We start from the raw sequence: 21,270 nt of genomic DNA on the forward strand, positions 1-21,270 counted from the left end.
AGACAAATGAAGGGAATAGCGAGTTCCTTGTACTATGCGTCTAGAAGTGCACACATGAATTAATGTAGGATCAAGGTTTTTAAGGAAACAGTGAGTTATGAAACAGTTTCAAAAATAATGGTTAAAGTTCAGACTGGTTGCTTTTAGTTTAAGCACAGCCTAGCTCACACACACACACACACCCTTCTGCAAGAGTAAAAGCCCTTTTCTTCTTACACATTATATCCAGAGCAGATGCAGGTCACGCTGGGATCACATTTCAAGCTTTGCCATCTAGAAAGTGCACCCACAAAACGACATAAAACTGCCCTCTTTAACACACTCCACAATTGTATCGATTAGACTGAGGCGTGTACACAGAGTACCAAAAGCCCCAGGTGTGAGCACAGCCAAATGGAATTCAAACTTTGTTGGTGACTCAGATGTGTGATAAGGAGCAGTTGTTGGGTAATTGGCTCTATCAGTATCGTGTGAACAATTATCGACATATCTAGAAATTAACAGAGCTGTAATCCTCTTCACTTTGAAATAGGTTTGTAGAATCTCTCTACTACAGCAAACACACAAAGATAGGGATATTGCCTTTAATGATATAAATGTATCTATGAAGCTTCACAAACAATAAAACAAGCTCTTGAAAAAAAAATAGAAAAATATACACATATTGGTCTAACAAGTTATTTAGCAGTTAGCATCTGACCACCTCGAATGCGACTGCACCGCCTGGGAGAAACAACAGTCCTCGCTCTCCTTCCCTCCCCTCCACTGCAGCAAGCCCCTCCTGGCTCCCACAGAGCTGCAATACAAGCTTTGAATTCTTGTCTTTCTGTAACTCCAGGCATAGTTTAAACTAGGCAGCATGAAACAAAATCTCTGCTAGATTAAACAAAGCGTTGCAAAATTTTGGTGTCTGTAATAGCATATTAAAAAGGAAGAAAAAAACCTTGCTTTCTCCTCAGCTCTTCTCATACCTTCTGAGCTACGAGGGTGGATTTTTCTGGATCATATGACTTCTGTTTCCTATGCATGATTTAATATTTTACTGATTTCAAGCAACTCCCAAATTTAAGAAAAGTATCAAATAGTATCAAATAGAGATGTATTTAATTCCACTTTCCTCCTTAAATATTGTGTTGGAGGTTGTGGATTTGGGAGGATATTAACTTTTTTTTTCCCTTGAGGTAAGTGTGTGTACACTTTGCTTCTCATTTATTGTGGAGGAAGTTTACCTTCTTTCATTTCAAGGTGTTTGAAATAGTTTTCATATCTTCTACCTTTGAGCAGATTACACACAGTAACTTATTTCACCCTGTGTGTAGTCTTACCCCCAGCCAAACATGAGGTAACATTCAGCCAAAGGTAACCTCTCAATTTCAAATCCACAAAGAACAGGGAAAAGAACCTTGGATGTGAGAACAGAGCATTTATTTTCCCTCTCTGGAGGGGGTCTGAAATACCTGCTGCAAAATGAACTGCAACTGTAGCAACGGAAAAGGTTAAAGTGAGCAGAAAACAGTGGTCTTGTTGCCAACAGATGAAGTTAGGAGTAGAACGTCTAGCCAAACTAAAATGTCACCAATATATGATTAAGCAAGTAAATATTTGCACAACTTCATGGAGTGAGGAGGCCTAGAGGGGGGATGAAATTAGATTATTAAAATTTGCCGGTCCATTTGCCAAAAGCAGATTTCTGAAAAAATCTAGTGACCACAGAACTTTAGCCTTTGCATTGATTTGAATGCAAGAAGAGATGAGAATAGCTGTACCAGCAAAACCAGAATCAACCTGAAGAAGACACGAGTGCATAACTGGAAGGGAACTGCCTTAACTGCCTTCAGTGGAAAAAAAAAAGAAATTAAGTTGGGCTCAAAGAGTTACAGATGGTGACCCCTGACATCAGATACAGGACCTTCATGGACACCATAGGCATGTATTTAACCTGACCGCTGCTCTAGTATGAAATAGTGTTCACCTAAAAATAAGAAATAACCTTTTAGATTTAGGGGGTTGTTTGTTTCTTTTTCAATAAAGCCTAATTTTCACACAAGGAGAAAAAAAAAAAAAAACATGTGAAAGCAGTTTTTCACCCACCCAAGCCCTTCCTTGTCCTTCAGATTTTCATACAAGCAGGATCGCACCAGGCTGTAACAGTCCGCTTCCCAGTGCTGGTGCTGCTGGCACATGCCAATATTTCCTTAGCCCAGGGTTGTAAACACCTGGAATAATAAAAAACAATGAAATATGGTGACAATCAGAGTAGCAATGCCTTAATGATTTATTTAGCTCTAACACACACAGTACTGGGAACCAGCAGAGCCCTGCTTCCAAGCCCAGGTCTTGCCCACAGAGTGGGAAATTCTGAGGCTGGTCTCAAAATCATGCTCTCAAAGCGAAAAAACGTGCTGAAATACCGCACTGAAGCTGAGACTGTTTTGGTTGGGCAACCAACTGTTGAGCAGGCAGAAAACCGAAGTAAACTCAGGAGCACAGATTACATTAGGTACCTTGCACTTCCTCTGGAGACAAGGATGGGATTGTGTCAGTCTGGGGATGCATTCTGAGCTCAGCTTTGTGCTTTGGAGACACTGGCTGCTGTGTCAGAGCCTACCGCCCCCCTGACCTAAGCTCTTGAAAAGGGTCTTTAAAAGCTACACGTTAATGCAAAACAGCACAATAACAACAGAATTAGATGATTAATCTAGATCAAGGCTTGCTCGCTGAGTATTTCTGTTCCCCTGAGATGAGAGCCTGTGGAACACATGGCAAGTCTGAAACCATACTTTGTGGTTATTCACGGCATCATCCTGCAGAAGAGGTGGTGGGAGAGGAGGACAGAAGACTAACCCAGGGCCCATCTTCACGTGTGAAACACTTCTCTACCGGAAGAAGATGGGTTCTGTTGCTTCTCAAAGAAGAGCTCTGCTTCAGGACGGGTAGCTGAAAGAGCTTCAATCTCAACAGGCCACAGGACTCTGAGGAAATTATTGTGTTCTGGCTTCGAAAGACTTTCAGGCTTCAAAAGCCACCTTCTGTTCTCCAAAGTTTTTGCTCTGCTTATTTTTTTTTCTCTTAAATAAAGCTAAAAACTCAGTATGACCTATACTCCTTGGCTTGCAGGCAGGACTGCAAATTATGTAGGACAAAAATAGTATGTACACACTACCCAAAGAAGCATGAGCTCAGTAAACCTTTTTGCTTCTGTATGAAATTTGGATGTGCAAGTAGTCTAGGTATATTTGTTCATAATAAATAAGCAAGCAAATTTTTCCTGGGTGCTGACCACTGTATAAAGTCTAAAATTGCCATCATGCCACAGTTACACAACAGAGTGGTTATAGTTGTAAAAGGGAAACAGCGATTGCATGTAACACCCACCAGGTATGTCAAATAATTAACTTGGCATGGGGTTTCTAAAAGGGGACTGGAAAGAGTTTTCGAAGACTGGTTGTAGTGCTAGGCTGCATCTGCATGATTTTTTTTTCTCCAGAAACAAGGTAAAAGTATAAGAGGATGAAAACTTAGCACAAAAGCAGTTCATTTCAAAAGCATGACCTCTTACTGTCAAGAGCATGCTGCTGGATTGCAGCAAGAGCAATAGCTTCAAGTTTGTTTGTTTTTAATTAAATAAAGGGATGGATAGTTTGCGGTATTAGAGCAGTCTTCCACTGTGTGTCATCTCCTGCCCCAAAGCATCATTTTGCTCCCAACAATATTTCTGAGGTGTTATATGACACAACATAGGCAAATCTGCTTTGCTCTGTATCAGATGGCTGCTAAAAAGGAAAAGGCCCTTCAGTTAACCTCACAGTCAGAGCACAATAATCACATAAGAACCATTTACACATGATACAGGAAGGCCAAGGACAGTTAGAGTCCCAGATAAAATGTTCTCTCAAGAAAAAAAATGCCTCTGCAAAATATTTGAAAAGCCCATTGTAGAAGGACTGAAGGGCAATAGGCTTACCAAAGAAGATTTTCAGGCTTGGGAAACTTCATGGAGCAGACTTTAATGCTTGTAGTTATGGTTTCATTATGAAGTTATAACTGAAGATCAATCTTAGATGCTTTTCACAATTTAATGTCTCTTTGGAAGTGAAACAGTAAAAAAAGCTTGATTAACCACGACTCAGAAGCAAAGGTGAGGGAGGGGGGAAAGTGCAATTTCATGTTCATCCTTTGATCGATACTAACAGAGAAGAAATTCTGTTCCAAACTGAATGCTGTAGGACTGCAGTTTCTCAAAGCCTCATTTCCCCTCATGCTTACACAAGCCCAGCAAACAGTTCAACTGCTGGCACAAATGAAAAGAGCTTTTCACTGTGCTCAAGCACCTCGGGTGGAAGGTACAAGGCAAAGAGTGAACAGTAGCACTATTAAAATAAGGGAGAGGGCAGAGGGGTTACATTGTTTATAGGCAGGGAGAAAAGGTTCAGATTTTATTACTGACAGAAAGTTTATAAATTATTTCATGCTGCATGTGCTGGCATCAAGGGGCTGCTGACGGACAGCCTAGGAGTACAAAGTAGGGGAAGATGAATTTTTTTTCAAAGCACTTTGAGACTTGCTTTCAAGACTAAATATTGGTTTATATTCCAGCAAAGACACCTTCCTGTAAGTGATTCATTACTTCTGACCCACAGCCCATTACGGAGCAGTGCTCTGTCAGGATCTTGATTTCTCCTGGGACACCAGTACAATGTGAGAAGGTTAATAGGAGCTAGGAGCGTTCATACCAGTTATAGCAGCAGCCAGCTGAATTCACCTTACTGGAAAAAGGTTTCATTTTCTTTTAGTCAGGGGAGGTACAGCTTTCTTTGAAATTGTCTTTATAGAAAGATATGTCACAAGGATGTCATCAATGCAGTAATCTGAATTCATACAGTTAAATCACTTCAGCCAGACTCCAACACTTGTCCTGGAAGCTTGCCTTCATTACCGGGACAGCCCCACAGCACCATGCTAAAGCAAGGCTTGCTGTCCAGGCTGCCTAATTCTCCCCAAGAAACAGAATTTCCATCCCTGATGGCTAGGAATGTGGACTGACTCCTCCAGGGCGAACAGTGACAGAAGGAGGCAGGTGCTTTGGTTATATTTCTGGATTTCTGGCTGATCTGCACTGCAGTTTTTATCAGGAGCAGATAACTTTGTGACACACATGTACACACAGAGCATGTATGACATGTTCTATCAATAACAGCAGAACACTCCTTTTGTACCCAAGGAGGAAGTTCTAGCACTGTGTAAAGAATTTAAAAGTAACTACAAACCTTTGAGATAGCACTAAGTAAATATCAGGAGCAACCAGTGCAAGTTCAGAAACATATTTCCCTTAACCAATTCGGCCATTAATTATACTTCGGAAAGAGAAGCAGAGAGAAAAACATTCAGTTCTGTTTGGTGGAGGTTTAGCTTAATGGAAATTTGAAAAAAAAATGAGAGAAGAAAAAAAATCAGCCTTGAGTGTATGTCTCTCTCTATGGAGAAGAGAAATAAGAGTCAATTTAGCTGAAATGAACTGGCATAACATCACTAAGTAAATTTGCCTTTTGCATTTTTTTTCCACAAACAGTTCTAGGTGAGGTCCTGTAATGAGACCTCATTTTTGTCTAGGGACCTACCTAGCATCCCCATGAAAGTCTTGAGATACAGCAGCACTGCTATCCTCATTTTCAAATGGAGAATAAAGGTAAGCTCAGGCTCAGTGGTTTCACCAAGGTCACAGCCGGTTACTGGTAACTGAAGCCAGGTTTCAAGTCATGAGCTACTGACTTGCACTGATCTGTTCTTTCTTTCTTTACACTGCTGAAGGGCCTCTGCCACGGAAAGCTGCCTCCTTGGTTTACATATTCACTGGCAAAGAAAAAGAAGCCATAAATTATTCTAAAGGTGTCAGGAGAAGAAGCACACTCCCATCTCTGCATGGCCGTTCTCACCTGAAACAGCACAAACTGACTCCCATAAGTAAGAGCAGAATCAGGCCCACAAACATTTTACTTTAATTATGAGGAAATAAATCTGGAGGCAAAACCAAACAAAGCTTACATTGGCTTGTTTTCTCTTCAGCCTTTCATTACATTTCTAAAACATGTTGATCTCAATATTCCAAGCCGCCATTCATCAGAAACCCATATCACAGAGTGCTTCATTTTCAGTCTGTGTGCAATCAACACCACCACCTAAATAACCCCGCGGTTTTATCAGGAGGCACTAGTGTCTTAAAGAGCTTACATCATTTCCCTTGATCTTAATTTACTTCTTTCTTTCCAGAAGTTCTTATAAATCCCCCAGCTCCCGCAAACAGAAGGAACACTTCCAGCAATTAACTCGAGACCTCTAAAGTCCTTTCCCTGCATATGTTTTGACATCTGAACTAGGATAAATCTACCTAAACTGTCAGCACATAGATGTTCTCTCTCAATTGCTCTTGATAAGTCATCACCCCTGTGCTCACAGACACTCCATATTAAAACCACTCTCTTTACTCAATTTTGGAACTTTAAAAGACGAGCAAGGCTTTCAAAGGTTTATGCATGGACAAAGGCACACAAATGTGAGGGTTTAGGTGTAGCCTTGTACAGGATGAGAGTCCATAAACCTTCTCTTGCTCACTCTCATACAGGGTTGAAGGGCCTGCTGTAGCCCTAAGCCAAGGCTCTCCTCAAGAGGAATTTAAAAGACTCTCACACAGCACTTCTTAGCATTCTCCTGTTGCCAGGCACAAGGATTTTCCCTCCGCGGATCATTGGCCCTGCAGTCCAAATCCAGCACTGGGTTTCTAGTGGCATGATATGTGTTTCTTTCATAGCTACCTGGATCATGCTGCAAATCCATAGCCAAAACTGCTGGGTATTTGGGGGCTTTGTTTGTTTTAATGGAAAGTGAGATTTCCAGGTGATAATATGGTTCAGGGATTCAAGGGGCCCAAGTTTTATCAAAGCAAGCTGGCAAATGCAATGGACTTCTGGTAAATTCTATGTGTAGCCAACAGAGCCAGCAGTTTAAACTTCTTGCCCCCATTGTGTTTTTAACAGCTGACTGTAAAACAGAATATTTTTGTTCTTCCTAAACTACTTGTTTGACTGAAAATAAAATACTAGTTTGGGAGTAATGCCTGTGGCAGTATTGCTCTAAAAAGCCTCATTGCCTCTGCATCTTGGAGGCTTTTGGTAGCGTTTTCATCTTCACTTGCATTTTCAAGCATAAACTAATTACAGTAGCACACCACCAACTCCCAGTAGCAATAATCACAGCGAATCTTTAAGTAAAATAGAGGTGGGAACATAGTAATAAGTTGCATCCTGATGCAAGCTGCAATTCTGGTCATTTCAAAGCAGTTCTCCCCAGCCTGCTGTAAGAACTGATACGTAGCTATTATTCACATACAGCAATTAAGGGAAAATCTGATTTTCTTGATCATATTGACAGCTTTTTGTAATTTTTTTTTTCCAGAGTAGAGGAATGAAGTAAGAGTCCTTTTCAAGATCCATTACTAGGCTACCATAAAGGCTTCAAGTCTCTTCTTCCAGGACTGATACACGTCAGATCTTGCTCCTACATAAACTGCACAACTCTCAGCTCTGGACTGGTGCGACCAGAGAAAAACCAGGGAAAAAGGGAGGGATTTCTGATCCCTCCAACCCTTTTAAAGCCCTCCAGCCCACTGACAGAGGCAGGATCTGCAGCATCAGGCTGTCCAACAGCAGACTTGCAGAAGCATGAGACATTTTCCCACGGAGCAGTCATACGGCATACAAACTGCGTGCTGGTATCCTGGCTGTCCCTGATGTTTATTTGGTCCACTGTCTGCTCTTTCAGGAAGGTCGTCAACCTCTGCTCAAGACAGAATTAGAAGTTTGCTGCTCTAACAGTCATCATTTTCTAGCTCTCATTTGCTAAACAGCCAAGGGGAAGAACAACTATCAAAGCTAACCCCAGACAGTCTGGTGATAAATTGTGACAATCCCACCTTTTTATTCCTTCTGTAATTTCACTAGCTCTCTCATTCCTGCCTGTACACTTCAGTTATCTCCTGTCATTAGGAACATATATAAAGCATTCCTCTGTACATTTTATCCTAGTTTTAACCCTTTTATTTCTGCTTTTCATACCAACATCTTCAGGAGCAAGAACTTTCTCTTCCACATGTACGTAGCAGGCAGTGTAACAGGTCCCAGTTTTGTCCTTCAAACACCACATAGGCCTTTTGAAAAGCATTTGCTGTTGTTCCATGTGTTTTGCAGAAATTTCGTCTATGAGGTGTCAGTGAGAAGTCAGGGGCAGCTGTTAATGAAGAATCATCTGAATTCATTTTATAAAATGTTCAGCACAATGATACGTGCCACTGAAGTGTCACTTATGTCACTGGCTTCAAGGCACTACCTGAGGAGTGAGTTATTAGTAAAAATAAACAAAGGTCAGGCCCTCAGACAGTTGCCATGAAAAAAGTCAAAACTTAATTCATAAGAAAACTGACAGTAGCAAAAACTTAATCAAAAAAAAAAAGGCATTAGGGCACAACCCTGCCAACTGTCTAATAAAATTAATACCAGGAGGAGCTGTAAGTGCTGAGCACTATCTAGAATTATGCATTAAGGAGAGCCCGCATACAGCTAGAGATGCATATTAGATGTTATCATCAGAAATGAGTGCAGTAATTAAATGAGCCTGAATGGCAGTGTCCCTGATTTTCTCTAGCGAGACATTATAGCATCTATATACCTGGGAAAGTTACACTGTTTGCCTTGGGAAAAGATGGTGAGTTCACATTGTGCGATGGGACTGGGTGAACCAGCACATCTAAACTTTGCATCCAGACTACTGAACAGGAACAGATGTATTTTACTCATTTAACACCAAACTCTTTTGCTTCCTTGTATGATATTACTTGCTGAAGACAGCTGCAGCCATAAATTACCTTTTTTTCCTTCAGCCAAAATAAATAGATATTTATGGCTAATTAGGACTTCCCTTTCCCACTTGCAAGCACTCCTTCACCTTGCTGAACTGCTGCTTTAAGAGGCAGGATATAAGAGAGGGTGAGCACAGCAGGGTACTTCCCGGAAAGGGAGAGCGGCCGCTGTGCCTCTCACCGCAGGAGGAAGCCAGCAGACACGCAGATATCTGCGCAGCCATCAATGGCAAGCACCCCATCGCAGCTCTGTGGGTCGCAGCCGCAGAGAGCTCCCGTGCACACTGCAGGGGGCCTCAGGGCAAACTTCCAGGGGTGATGGCAAGAAGACCATGAAGCAGACCTTTGGGATCCAGAGGCCAGAATCCATATTGGCTGTGTCCACCTAGTTTTGGAGCCCTAGTGCGTGTAATCTGCACGGGGGAAGCAGTGAATGTCACCATCGGGGTGTGCACCGGTTATATTTTGCAGCCCAGTTCCCATACATCTGCACGGAGGCTCAGACCCACCCCCTGCTCAGACCCACACACAGTGCAGCACACAGCAGAATTTACGCATAGCTTTGCCTCAAAATGATTGCTTTGGTTTTTGCTTTAAATTCAAAGGAACCCACAAAGTTTAGTTTATGCTGAATACCACCTGCCATTGGTTGTAGCTGCAGAGCCAAGAGCTTGGTTTTTGTACGAGGATTTCATTCACATGTATATCCCAGCACAGCAGCACTGCTACACGGTAATTCCAGAACAAGTTATCACGAGTTACCCTGCTGAATACAGTGACAGAAGGATGCCGGCAGTTTGTGTCAGACCCATGTTCCCAGTCCCGGCCCCTGTAGGAAGTGTAGTTAACACTAAACCACTCTTAGCAACGCTTTTGTTCAAAAATAGCTACAGTAATCATCAAAGAGGAAGCGAAAATATGAATAATGTAAATGCAGATATACTGACACCCCTTCCCATACTCCAAACAAAATAACACCAGTGATTTTTAAAGCAGCATTAACCATGTAGAAAATGGGACATCTAGTGGCAATGCCCTGGGATTGATACTGCAGAGGAGAGGGTCTAAGCTCTCCCCTGAGCAGGTATAAAGTCTGCGATGAAGCAGAGGAATGACAGGGATGATACGCGAGTCCTCCAAAATCCTGACACACGGTAAAACCTTATTCCAGGAGTCCCCTGGCAGCAGGTCCCCCGCTACCTTTTCAGTATGCAACCGAGCAGGTTCCTGACAGTAATCACTAAGTCAAATGCTCCGATAGATCATCTCATGCCAAGAGTTTGCATTTGAATCAGGAAAGCTGGCTTCTGAGCTGGAAGTGGGCCTGATCCAAATGAAGTAGAGTAAATAGAGGGGAAAAAAATGCAGTAGAGAGAGAAGAAAAAAAAAAAAGTCCTGAGTTTTTTGATTATTTGTCAACAGTCCTAGGCAAGACTTTGCATGTAAGTTTGGCTCATGTGATACACATTGAGGAATTGGATTTCATGCCAGAGAAACTACACACTAGCAAATCCTACAGTAGTGTGGAAAATGATGAACAAATAAGGAGAAAACAGTAAAGCCTGTAGATAAGGCTGGTTACTCCAGTATAGATTGCAACTGAAACCATTACAGATCATAAAAGCATTTGGTTTCTTCCACTTCACTAGCAATGGATACAGTTTCAGTACCCCCTGGCATTTCGAGTAGTCCGTATCTGCATAGTCAAGGCAGATTTCAGTCAAGCAAAGCTTTTTAAATTTGATATCTTGTAAAAGGCATCAAGCAAAACGGCTTTCAAATGGTCAGTGAGAAACCAGGCCATGCACAGAATATGCCCAAAGAACTGGGCTAAATTGAAGATACCAGATTTTAGGGAAAAAAAAAAAAAAAAGACTAATTTGAATGTAATTTCTCCTTAAACTAACATTGCAGTTACAGAATTATTTGTTTATTTTAAAAGCTGAAATATTTCCTACAGAAGCTCCCAAGCAATACTTCATTTTGCAGAGCTTCAGGCTAAGACAAGCAAGCAGATTAGGCTGTTACACGTCTTCTCACATCAGGTGGCTCTGCCTCTGACATGGGTATTTGCTTATGCTTGAAGTCTTTACCTTCTAAAGCATCATCAGTGTCAGGTTTTCCCTGGAGGCTGACATTGTTACAGAGCTGGCAGCGGAAAGGGGAAGTCAAAAAGGAATATATTTGGGGATTTAGTGCTACCAGCATGAGCTAAGGCTCATCAAGCAAAGTCTCCTCGACTCCTCTCCCAGTAACCAGCCACCCACGTGGCAAAACAACCCCGTGTTGGGGTGAGCACTCCTTACCCCCTACGCAGTTTCACCTGGCGTTCAAGCAGCAACAGGACGCAGGAAGAAAACACTGTGTCTTCCAGACCTGACGGCCAAATCACAAACTTTGAGCCCACAGTGGGTGGCTCCTGCCACAGGGTCACATTATACCCCTACCAGTAACCCTGACTTTCCACATGCTCAGAGGCAGGTCATGCCTCAGTTTCCCACCTGAGGGATTGGGATGGTGGGGTTTGGCCAACCACCATCCTCAGCAGCACACACCCAGACCAGAGGCAGCACCTTTCCCTCCCAGCTTTAGCCTTGTACGAGGTGATTGAATTCAGCTGAGTTGGAATGAATTATGTGAATATAGGACAGGTGTAGATCACTGAAAAATCATCTTTTCTCCATGCTTATTCTTTGGGCAATAATTTATTGCAGACCTCTAATTCTTCTGCTAAATATCCAGTCTTCTGAGAGCTGAAGCGTTTTCAGTGATTTCACATTTGGCCAGGGCAATAGATGCAGACAGGACAGCTAGCGCAGACCTTAGGAAGTCAGTTACAAAGTCAGCTACAGACAAATTACCCAAATTACCCAGTCTTTCAGCTACAGACAAATTACCCTAAGTCACTCTTGGCGAGATCGTTTCATTGGGGGCTTACGAAAAGACCGTCATGACTTACCCTCAAACTAGGGAGCAAAGAGAGAGCAAGAGGGCACCTCACTGAGAGGCAGCAGGGTGCTGAGCTGTGCCCGCAGCTGGGCAGAAAACCTCCGGGCAGGCCCCAGAAGTCCCAAAGAAGTGCCAGGCAATGTCTTAACAAGCCCCTTCACGTCTCCCTGCCAGGCAGCATCTTGTGCGCTGGCTTGGGGTCCCCCTGCCAGACACGAGGGCGTTGAGGCAGAAGGAGGCCCATTCCTCTCAGAGGGTCTGGAGCTGAAGAGCAGGGCAGCAAGTCTGAGCTGGGCTTCAGGAGGCATTTCTCAGGTTTGGCAGGAAAATATTGAGTTTTCATCCCATGTCCGGTGTTAACGTGGCAATTGTATCATGGCGATTGTATCATGTGGAAAGGACTAACTTGGGTACATCAGTCACCCCAAAGAAAGAAAAAAACAAAGAGGAAAAGTATGTGCTTAGCAAAGCTTAGCAGAATAGCTAAATTTGCCTTCAGCAATCAATCAAGGCACCAGTAAAACCTGTTCTAGCAAAGGCAGCTGATCTTTTGCAAAAGAATGGGTACCTCTGAATGCTTCATTGCCATTAGTTAAGACAAAGAGTTGCCTCAACGTCTCCTTAATGCCGCATAAATATTAACAGGGCACACACACACGACCAGTTACTGTGCAGCTCGCAGGCTCTGCCGACCTTTAGAAATACAATTCTCTGACTCCTTTCCACCTCCTCTCCTGGCACTGCTGAAAATCTCTGCTGCTAATCACATACAGGAGAAACAGCAGCAAGTGTGTACAGCTTCCAGGTCTGGTTTTAAGTTCACATCCATCGTGCTCTTTCTAATAACTACTTGTCTCACATTAGCAGCTACAAAAGTCACTTAGATAATCCAAATTGCTTTTTTTTGAACCATTAACCATGTAACCAAAACACTATTAAAAGGAGATGTAGCCTCCTCCTAGGACAGCATACCGAGGTGTATGCAGTACAGGTCACTTTTGTTGTTTTGCAAACTCAGGAACAATTTACTACTTATGATTGTATCTTGTGTTTCTCTCACCCCACAGTTTATTTGTCTACATCATCCCAAGAGGAGTCGTCTGACAAATCTTTTAAAGCCGTTGGCTCTTCATTGATTAAACAAAACGGTACGGGTCTTTCATTGTGAAGTTGGGCACTGGGGCCATAGAAACTTCTAACAAGAGCTCTGGAAGGCGGGACAGGCACTCTTTGCACAAGAGGTGGCCTTTCCTCCCCTCTAAGCAAACGGACACGGGGCTACCAGCAGCATCAACCTTCATTTGGAAAGAAAGACAATCAGATACAACAGAGGAGCTGGACCGCCATTCACGTTTCTGCCCTGTGACCACACACGCGGATGGGAAGGCATTGCCTCCACAGCTGTGCCCTAAAATTCATACCCAGTAATGGAAATCCATTTGAACGGTGAAGATGTTTGATGTTTCATGCACAAGCTGTGACACCTTCCCTCTAAGAAATAAGGAACAAACGCGCTTACAGCTGTGCTTCAGATAGAGAGCTTGTTTAAGTGCTTCTTTGGATCAGGGCCAGAATACTCAGTGCCTCCCTGCACCGAGCTGCTCAGCAGGCTATCTGCTGTTCCAGTCCTATTTCTGCAGGCTGCTCTGCTCGCAGTGGTTACCTACCCTCCCACTCAAGTGGAGATGATGTGTTTCAAGGTCTCAGAAGCTTTTATAAAATCAAATGATAAATGATATTATTCAATCTATGTGAAGCCTTTCTTCCCAAGCAATTTTATATGCTGAATACTGTATGCATCACGCTGCGCACACGTGTAAATGTGTATACTGGAGACACTGTGGAGAGCAGGACCTGCAGCTAAGTAGCATGGGGCACATTACAGTTAAGGTTACCATGAAAAGAGATCAATTATTTATCTATTTTTATAAGGCCATAAAGCGTGGTTGCTGGAGGCTTGCAGTCAAGATGCTGAGATTCTGATGCAGTTTCTTTTTTTTTTCTTCCGTCCTCAAATGTGATTTTCCCTCATGGTTCAGTTTGGTAAGATAATCCAATTCAAGCATTTCAGCCTGAAGAGCACTCATCACAAATTAAGAAACGCTTTTATGCAATATTAATTATAAGTACTAATAAAAATACTAATAGTAAAAACAAACAAACAAACAAACAGTAACTCCACTTTCCTTTCTTATTTGTTTGCACTTCTGTGACTGCATCTGTACTCCTTTACGTCATGAAGACGATTAATGGTTTGGAGCATTGGATGTATGAGGAAAAGCTTGAGACTTTCAGCCTCAACCGCTTTGGGAAAAAAAAAAAAAGACCTGTAATATCAAAGTGTGTGTGTATGTGTATGGGGAGGACATGACTTAAAGGATATTGTTTTAAAGTGCACGTACACGTTCCAACTGCTTCAGTTCAGCTCCAAGTATAACACAGAACCATGTATTCTCATACACCCCTCTAACTGAATGCATGTGTCCCTCTAGTGGAAGAAAAAAATCATTCTCACGATGATTTCTTTTCAAGGCTTAATATATATATATATATACATATATACATTTTTTTTCTTGAGCACGCAAATGAAATACTTCTTCAATACAACTGAAGTGAAATTTGTAGTGAACTTCTGTGAAAGCATTACAAAGGCTTCGGTAAAACAAAGGAAAAGTATCGGTGTGATACAAAAGGATTTACAGTGATACACTAGGCAAAAAGTTTAAATTAGACATTTGAAATGCAAAGCTTACAGTTGCATCTCACTTCTTTAAGAAGACTCTCTTTTTGGTTATTCAATTTACATATTTACCAAAGTTTGACCATCAGTGTTTACCAAGCTTTATTTTACACATTGTATCTTCCTGCTAATTATAAATGAAATTACTCCAAATATACTTATTTTCAGTGATTTAGAAACTCTACTTGTATATGAGTTTTCCAACTGTACACAAGTCAAAATGAACTCTATTAAAATTAACTCTTAGAAAATAATTTCCTTCTTATCAAGTCTTAAGGGATTGCAAGTCATTAGTACCTAACATTTCCTTTTCATGTAAAAAGTTGTTTCAGCCAAAGCACAGCAGGGTTTAGGACTATGAATATGGAGCAAACTTGGTCCTAGTGCAGTGTTCTCCCTCAGTGATTGCAAAACTGCCAGAATTTAACCCCAAGACTTCACTAATGAATATCATCACTAAATTTAAGCAATGAAAAAAGCAGAAGCAGAATTTTCTACCTAAGGCCTGCTATTCAGACTCCAAGGAAAATATCTGATCGTCCATATAGCAGCAATGAGAGAGAATCTTGCTCCAAACGTTACTGTGTTTGTGGCTACAGGAAAAGTTGCCAGTGTTAAATCATTTTGTTCCTTAGTGTTGCTTCGTATGTGGTACCATTTAGAAAAAATACTTGCTTATTTTTGTCCACGGAGCAAGGCAGTCTGTATAATCTCATGTCAGTATTCTCTTAGACTAAGTATTTTTGAAGTTATTGCTAATGAAAATATAAAACTAGCATGGAGAATCTGACAGCACTTGTCCTCACTCACACAAACTTGAAGTTTCTGAAGCGTGCCTCACTTTTTAGTTTGTCTAGAACTTTGTGTCTCAAGAAGGTTTAAAAAGAAAGTACAATTAAGATATTTCAACAATTCTGTGTGAGAAAAGACTGATTGTCTGTGTTTTAGTAATGTTGGTGGGAAAACACAGTAAAGGAATTTCTTGTTCCAGCTCAAACTAAGCACAAAAGCCTCTCGTGAAGCCTCGAGTTTTCGCTTGCGGGCCGCATTTCAGAACGACAGGAAAGGGTGTTCTTCAGACGATGGGCGAAGGCAAACCCCGACGGCAGCCCAAACGGCGGCCGTAACCGTACCACAGCCCCGCCTGAGGCGCGGGCGGGACGGGCAGCCGCTGGCCCCTAGGGGGCGCGAGGCGGTCGTAGCCCGCCCCCTGCCCTCCCCCTAACGGTCGCCGCGCGCTGATGACGCCGAGGCGCTGCGCCACCAACGGCCGCGCCTCGCGACTCAACGGCCGGGCCTCGCGACTCAACGGCCGCTCCGCCATGAGGGAGCCGCCGCTGTCCAACTGCGAGCGGCGCTTCCTGCTGCGCGCCGTGCGGGAGGGCAAGGTGCGGGGCCGCCTGCCCTCACCCCCCCTGCCCCTGCCCCTTCACACCGCCCCGGGGCCGGCCGCCGCCGCGGTAACCGGCCCCCCCATGTCTGTCTGTCCGTGTGTGTGACGCCCTGTCCGTCTGTGTGTCTCTGTGTGTGTCCGTTCCCCACAGCGGCTGGACGGGCGGCAGTGCTACGACTACCGGAACGTGCGCATCTCCTTCGGGCCCGACCGCGGCTGCTGCGTGGTGGAGCTGGGCAGGACCAGGTGGCTGCGGCCGGCACGGCTCTCCGAGAGGGGCACCGTGGGGAAGTGGGGGCCGCAGGGGGGTGGGGGGGGCTGTGTTTGGGTGCAGACCACAGATTACAAATAATTTATATAATACGGGTGGATAACAAGTGTAACTTCGCATCCCTTTATCCAGCAATCTTCTGTTACGTTTTATTGTCTTCCATGTATCAAACGCCCTTCTGTGTATGTGGAAGGGTGAAATACATGCACTTACATAAATGTTCAGTTACCGATTCCCCAGCGTTTATGTCCAGTTTTAATTCTGAAGGTTAGGAGAACGTTCTGATCTCAGCAGTTAGTTCTCTCCATTGTTGACTATAACTTAAACATGTTGACTTGACTGAGAAATACAAAATAAAAGCCCAAATGTACATATTTTGTTTCTAGCGGTAGGTTTTTCTCCTGCCAAATTCTGTAGCTTAGTGGTTTGTTGCCCTCTGCAGGGTTCTTGGCCAAGTATCATGTGAACTTGTGCCCCCAAAGCCAAATCGGGCTACAGAAGGGATACTGTTCTTTAACCTTGAGCTGTCACCTATGGCTGCGCCTGGTTTTGAGCCTGGCAGGTATGTATCTTTCTTAAGACTTATAAAAGGTCCACTGTTCTGAAGCATGTAAGTGTGCAGGATAATCATATTCAGTTTGGGTTAATTTTGTTTTAACAGGCAGTCTGAGTTACTGGTGAAACTGAACAGATTAATAGAGCGATGCCTGAGAAATTCCAAATGTATAGATACTGAATCTCTCTGCGTTGTTGCTGGTGAAAAGGTATGAAAAACTATCAACTTCAAATGGTTTTAAACTAAAGGGTACGTATAGTCAGTTTTTCAGGTGGTCTGTTTTGTTTCGAAAACTAGAAATTAAGACTTCAGGTTAATGTAAGGATCCATCTGACTATAGGAATTTTTAACTTACAGATCTATACAGAATTTTTGAAATAATTGGGATCCTGCACACTTGAATATTTCTTTGCAAAACAAATTTTAAGTGATACTTAACTATTGTGTGTGTCTTGTCAAATTAACCAGGTTTTAAATCTAGCACACTGGGTGTCTTGCGTATACCAAGATTTTCCATGCTAATTTCTTAAGGAAATAACCAAAGAATATATGTTGGTCCTTTTTATGATTCAAAAAACTGAAAGTGTCTTGAAAAGCAATAGCTTCTCTGGAATCACGTTTACTCGTTACAAAGCAGTTACGTTTGTTTTTTCTCAGGTTTGGCAAATCCGTGTGGACCTGCACCTGTTAAATCACGACGGTAACATTATTGATGCTGCTAGCATAGCAGCAATAGTAGCCCTTTGTCATTTTCGCAGACCAGATGTCTCTGTGCAAGGAGAGGAAGTGACAGTGGTAAGTCAGACTAGATCCCAGTATAGTATCTCGGGTACCTGTTCCTTTCTGTCTGAAAGGAAGGAATTAAATGTTGATGTAAGCAGAGAAACTCCAAGATAACATAGAGTTTGGGGGTGCATGTGTTCCTATTCAAAATGTAAAAGGGTAGTAAGCAAGCCCGCTGACTGTAAAACTATATCAACTTCAATTTATGGCAACATTAATTGTAAAAAGGTAGGTATTTTACAGACTGTTTTAACGGACGAGCAATGTTTCAACCATATCATGTATTAGAGTGATGAATGTGCTGAATTTGCCTATGTAGGTAGTAAACAGGATTACACAAGAAGAGCAATAAGATTGTTAATATTTAGATGATGAATGTTTGTCTTTTTCCTTGCTTGTTATTTCTTCAAATACCTCTTGTGCAATACATCATTTTAAAACCAAATGAATTTTGTAAACAGTTGTCTTCTGGGCTAATTCTTTTCCAAGTATTCTCCTGAGGAGCGTGATCCTGTCCCCTTGAGTATCCACCACATGCCTATTTGCGTCAGTTTTGCCTTCTTCCAGCAGGGGTAAGGTGTTTTTTTTTCTTAAGTCTTTTTTTGACAGAAACAACTTATTGTCAGTTCTGCAGAATTAATTTTAAACATAGAGATTTGTAGATAAAAAAGCAACTCATGTTGACAGACAGATTTCTTAAAGCATTTTATCAGAAGTGAGGAGCCACAGACATATGTATGTGTACTGTGTGGTGCTGGTAGCCAGCTGCTTTCACAGGTGATAAGAAAACTTTCTTGGGGGAGTCAAACTCAGCTTCAAACTTATATTGTTGCGTTATATTTAAAACTTTGATTCTAGGACATATTTGTTGGTGGATCCAAGCGAACGAGAAGAACGTGTAATGGACGGCCTCCTTGTAATTGCCATGAATAAACATCGTGAAATTTGTACCATCCAGTCCAGCGGAGGGATTATGCTACTAAAGGATCAGGTAAATCTTTTCCTTGACCGGTCTTTGTCTCAGGTGTAAACTGCTTCCTGGGTTGTAATCTTGATATTGTAATATCCTTAATATTGTGAAGCTAAGGAAACAGCTGTCAGATTTCACTGGCAAACATCAAGTATTTTTAGACCCAGTGGAAGGGTGTGCTACTGTGCATCTATGCTGAAGAGCAGATGTAGAAAAGGACCGTTGTTTGGTCAGGTAGGCATTTTTTTCCCTGTGATTTGGCTGTTGGAGGCTGTAAACAAATTCAGACTGCGTCTTCTTGCACAGCTAGAGGTTGTTATATTAACCTGTTGGATCACCTCGTTGTGTATCCGGTCCCTTTTACTTAGATACCATATTTTAAGTGTTACTCCTGTGATCTGTCCTACAGCTCTAGTTAAAAATATCGTGCTTTCATGATTGTAAACTGTTGTTGTGTATGTAACAAACAGGTTCTGAGATGCAGTAAAATAACAGCCGTTAAGGTTGCTGAAATAACAGAACTAATTCAGAAAGCCTTGGAGAACGACCAGAAAGTTAGGTGAGTGCTTTGGGAAGGGATGGAGACGAGCATTTAAGAAATACACTAAAAATTGATGCTAACTTGTAATATGAACAGCAAATTGTTTTTCTTTGTAGTTGTTTTAAAGAGCAAGTATTTGTATATTTGAACTTTGAGAGAAAACATTCATAAATGTGAAATAACCTTGAAGTAATGTCTGTCATTATTGACTAGGAAAGAAGGCGGGAAGTTCGGCTTTGCAGAATCTATACCAAATCAAAAGATCACTGCCTTCAAAATGGAAAGTGCTGCTGTAGACACCAACAACGTGGAAGAACAAGCAGAAGAAATCATAACTAAAGCTGACCCTCCTTCAGAAGTGTATGTTTTCTGTTTCTTGTCCAGGAAAAAAGCAGGCTTCCCCCTCCCCGCATTAGTCCCACTAGCAGCTAAACACCCAAGGTTTCTCCCAGCTCAGGGTAGCCATATAGCCGTCAGAGGGAATATCAACATTGTATTGGTTTTGGTTCTAACTGCTTTTAGGTAACTTAATTCTTAGTATCTCCAAAATTTTTCTTAACTGCTGCAGTTTTGCCACACCAATATTGCACACTCCTGGGACAGCCCAAATTGGGGAAGGAATAGAGAGCTCCTGGGGAGACCTTGAAGAATCGGAGAGGGAAGAGGAGGGTGAAAGCGATGCTGCCGCTTTTGAATGCCAGAGAATGGAAACGGAGGACACAAGTACAATAAGCAAAGCTAAGGGTGAGTATTCATTTGTCTCAATACTGCTTACACTTACAACACCACTTTGTTAATAGTCTAGAATTAAGAAGTGCAAGATGTCCCTATTGTAGCTCTGTGTGAGAGTTATACTCATTGGCTACTTTGACTTCACCTGGACAGGTCTTGTTTTCTTCAAAAGAAAACTTCTCTGTACTATAGCAAGACCGTCGGGTTAAGCACTAGCAATTGTGAGCCTGCTTTTCCCCTTTCAATATCTTTTTAAAAATGCTGTGATTATTAGTTACAGGACTTGTTACAGAAACTGATCAGGTTTTTTTTTTTTTTTTCCTTCCAGATGAACCTATTGTGCTGTCTGACAGTGAAGAGGAAGAAGTTGTCATCCTGGAACCACAGGAAGTACCAAACAAAACAAGGTAACCGTCAGGTGAAATTAAGAGGGGGAAGGAGCTGGTAAGGAATACCCAACAACAGAACGATGACAATCTGTGCTGAGAACTTTGGCAAGGCCAAGAAAGGTCTTAGTTGTTCAAGGGGATTATATAGCAGTGAGGAACTTTAAATCGGGGCTAGTTTGTTCCCCTCTTGGAGGCCAGTCGCCCAGCTGACCTGCAGCTGTCTGAGGTAGTTACAGAGACCTGACTGATGTTAATCCCTCCAAAGGGAATGAGAGCATACACATGGATCTGAATCAGATGCTCCTTACAGATGCTGTAGAGACTTTACAGGCTATGCTACAGCTAACTTTAAATTGTATCTCAGAGAAGTTAGTTTTACTGCTGTATCTCTACTCTAGCCTAAACCTTCACTGTTGTATTTAGAACGTTTTCCAGGAAGCGTTTGAACTTTGCACTGAGCATGGTGAGTGGGTGCCCAGTTACAGATGATCAACCCGTGTTCCTTTGAAATAAAACAATACATTTATTTGATTAAAAATGTTGTTTGCTCACAGAACACAGACCACCTTGAAACAAGAAAATACAAGTAAGAAAGCATTTAACAAAAGGAGGAGAAAGAAGAGAACTGCTCGTTAGTCATCTCTCCTTCAGTAATGTTGTATAATAAATGATCTGGTTTGTTATTTCTGAACTTATTTTTGTAGATAATCCCTCCCTCCCCCCCCAGTCTGGTCCTGTTTCTATGTATATTTTATAAACTTACTCTGTGTAGGTTAAAATAAAGTCTCTGTAAGTGAAATGCTTTGGTAGCACCCAGCTGCAGCACAGAACACCCAGGTCCCAGGAGTATGATGCGTAGTTTTCTTAACAAAACAGTCTCAGCAACTACTGAATTCTGAAGTGAGCTGTATCTAGTCAAGAGGAATTACAGTTCTAGTTTAATGCCCTGAATAGCTGCTTTTGATTAGTATAGGTGTTAACACAGCGTGGAATTATTTAATTCCTTGGAACGGTCTTCATAGGGAGAAGTAGTATGCT

At 42.2% G+C, this 21,270-nt stretch overlaps 1 protein-coding gene across 2 annotated transcripts; it reads left to right on the forward strand.

Moving 5' to 3' along the window:
• Positions 1-15,825: 15,825 nt before the first annotated feature.
• On the forward strand, positions 15,826-20,915 carry EXOSC9 (exosome component 9). Of its 2 annotated transcripts, none has more exons than XM_048078121.2 (12): positions 15,826-15,985; positions 16,142-16,236; positions 16,704-16,823; positions 16,923-17,025; positions 17,475-17,612; positions 18,090-18,172; positions 18,459-18,591; positions 19,041-19,129; positions 19,325-19,471; positions 19,680-19,855; positions 20,172-20,250; positions 20,656-20,770. In XM_048078121.2, the coding sequence occupies exons 1-12, from the start codon at positions 15,839-15,841 to the stop codon at positions 20,738-20,740; spliced, it is 1,395 nt and encodes a 464-aa protein (XP_047934078.1). In that variant the 5' UTR covers positions 15,826-15,838; the 3' UTR covers positions 20,741-20,770. The 2 variants fall into 2 exon arrangements, with proteins under 2 accessions (XP_047934078.1, XP_047934079.1); XM_048078122.2 differs by lacking the exon at positions 20,656-20,770 and adding an exon at positions 20,787-20,915 and having other exon boundaries at positions 15,827-15,985.
• Positions 20,916-21,270: the final 355 nt, after the last annotated feature.

This window comes from Anser cygnoides, chromosome 4, assembly GCF_040182565.1.
Source record: "Anser cygnoides isolate HZ-2024a breed goose chromosome 4, Taihu_goose_T2T_genome, whole genome shotgun sequence".
Taxonomy (NCBI): domain Eukaryota; kingdom Metazoa; phylum Chordata; class Aves; order Anseriformes; family Anatidae; genus Anser; species Anser cygnoides.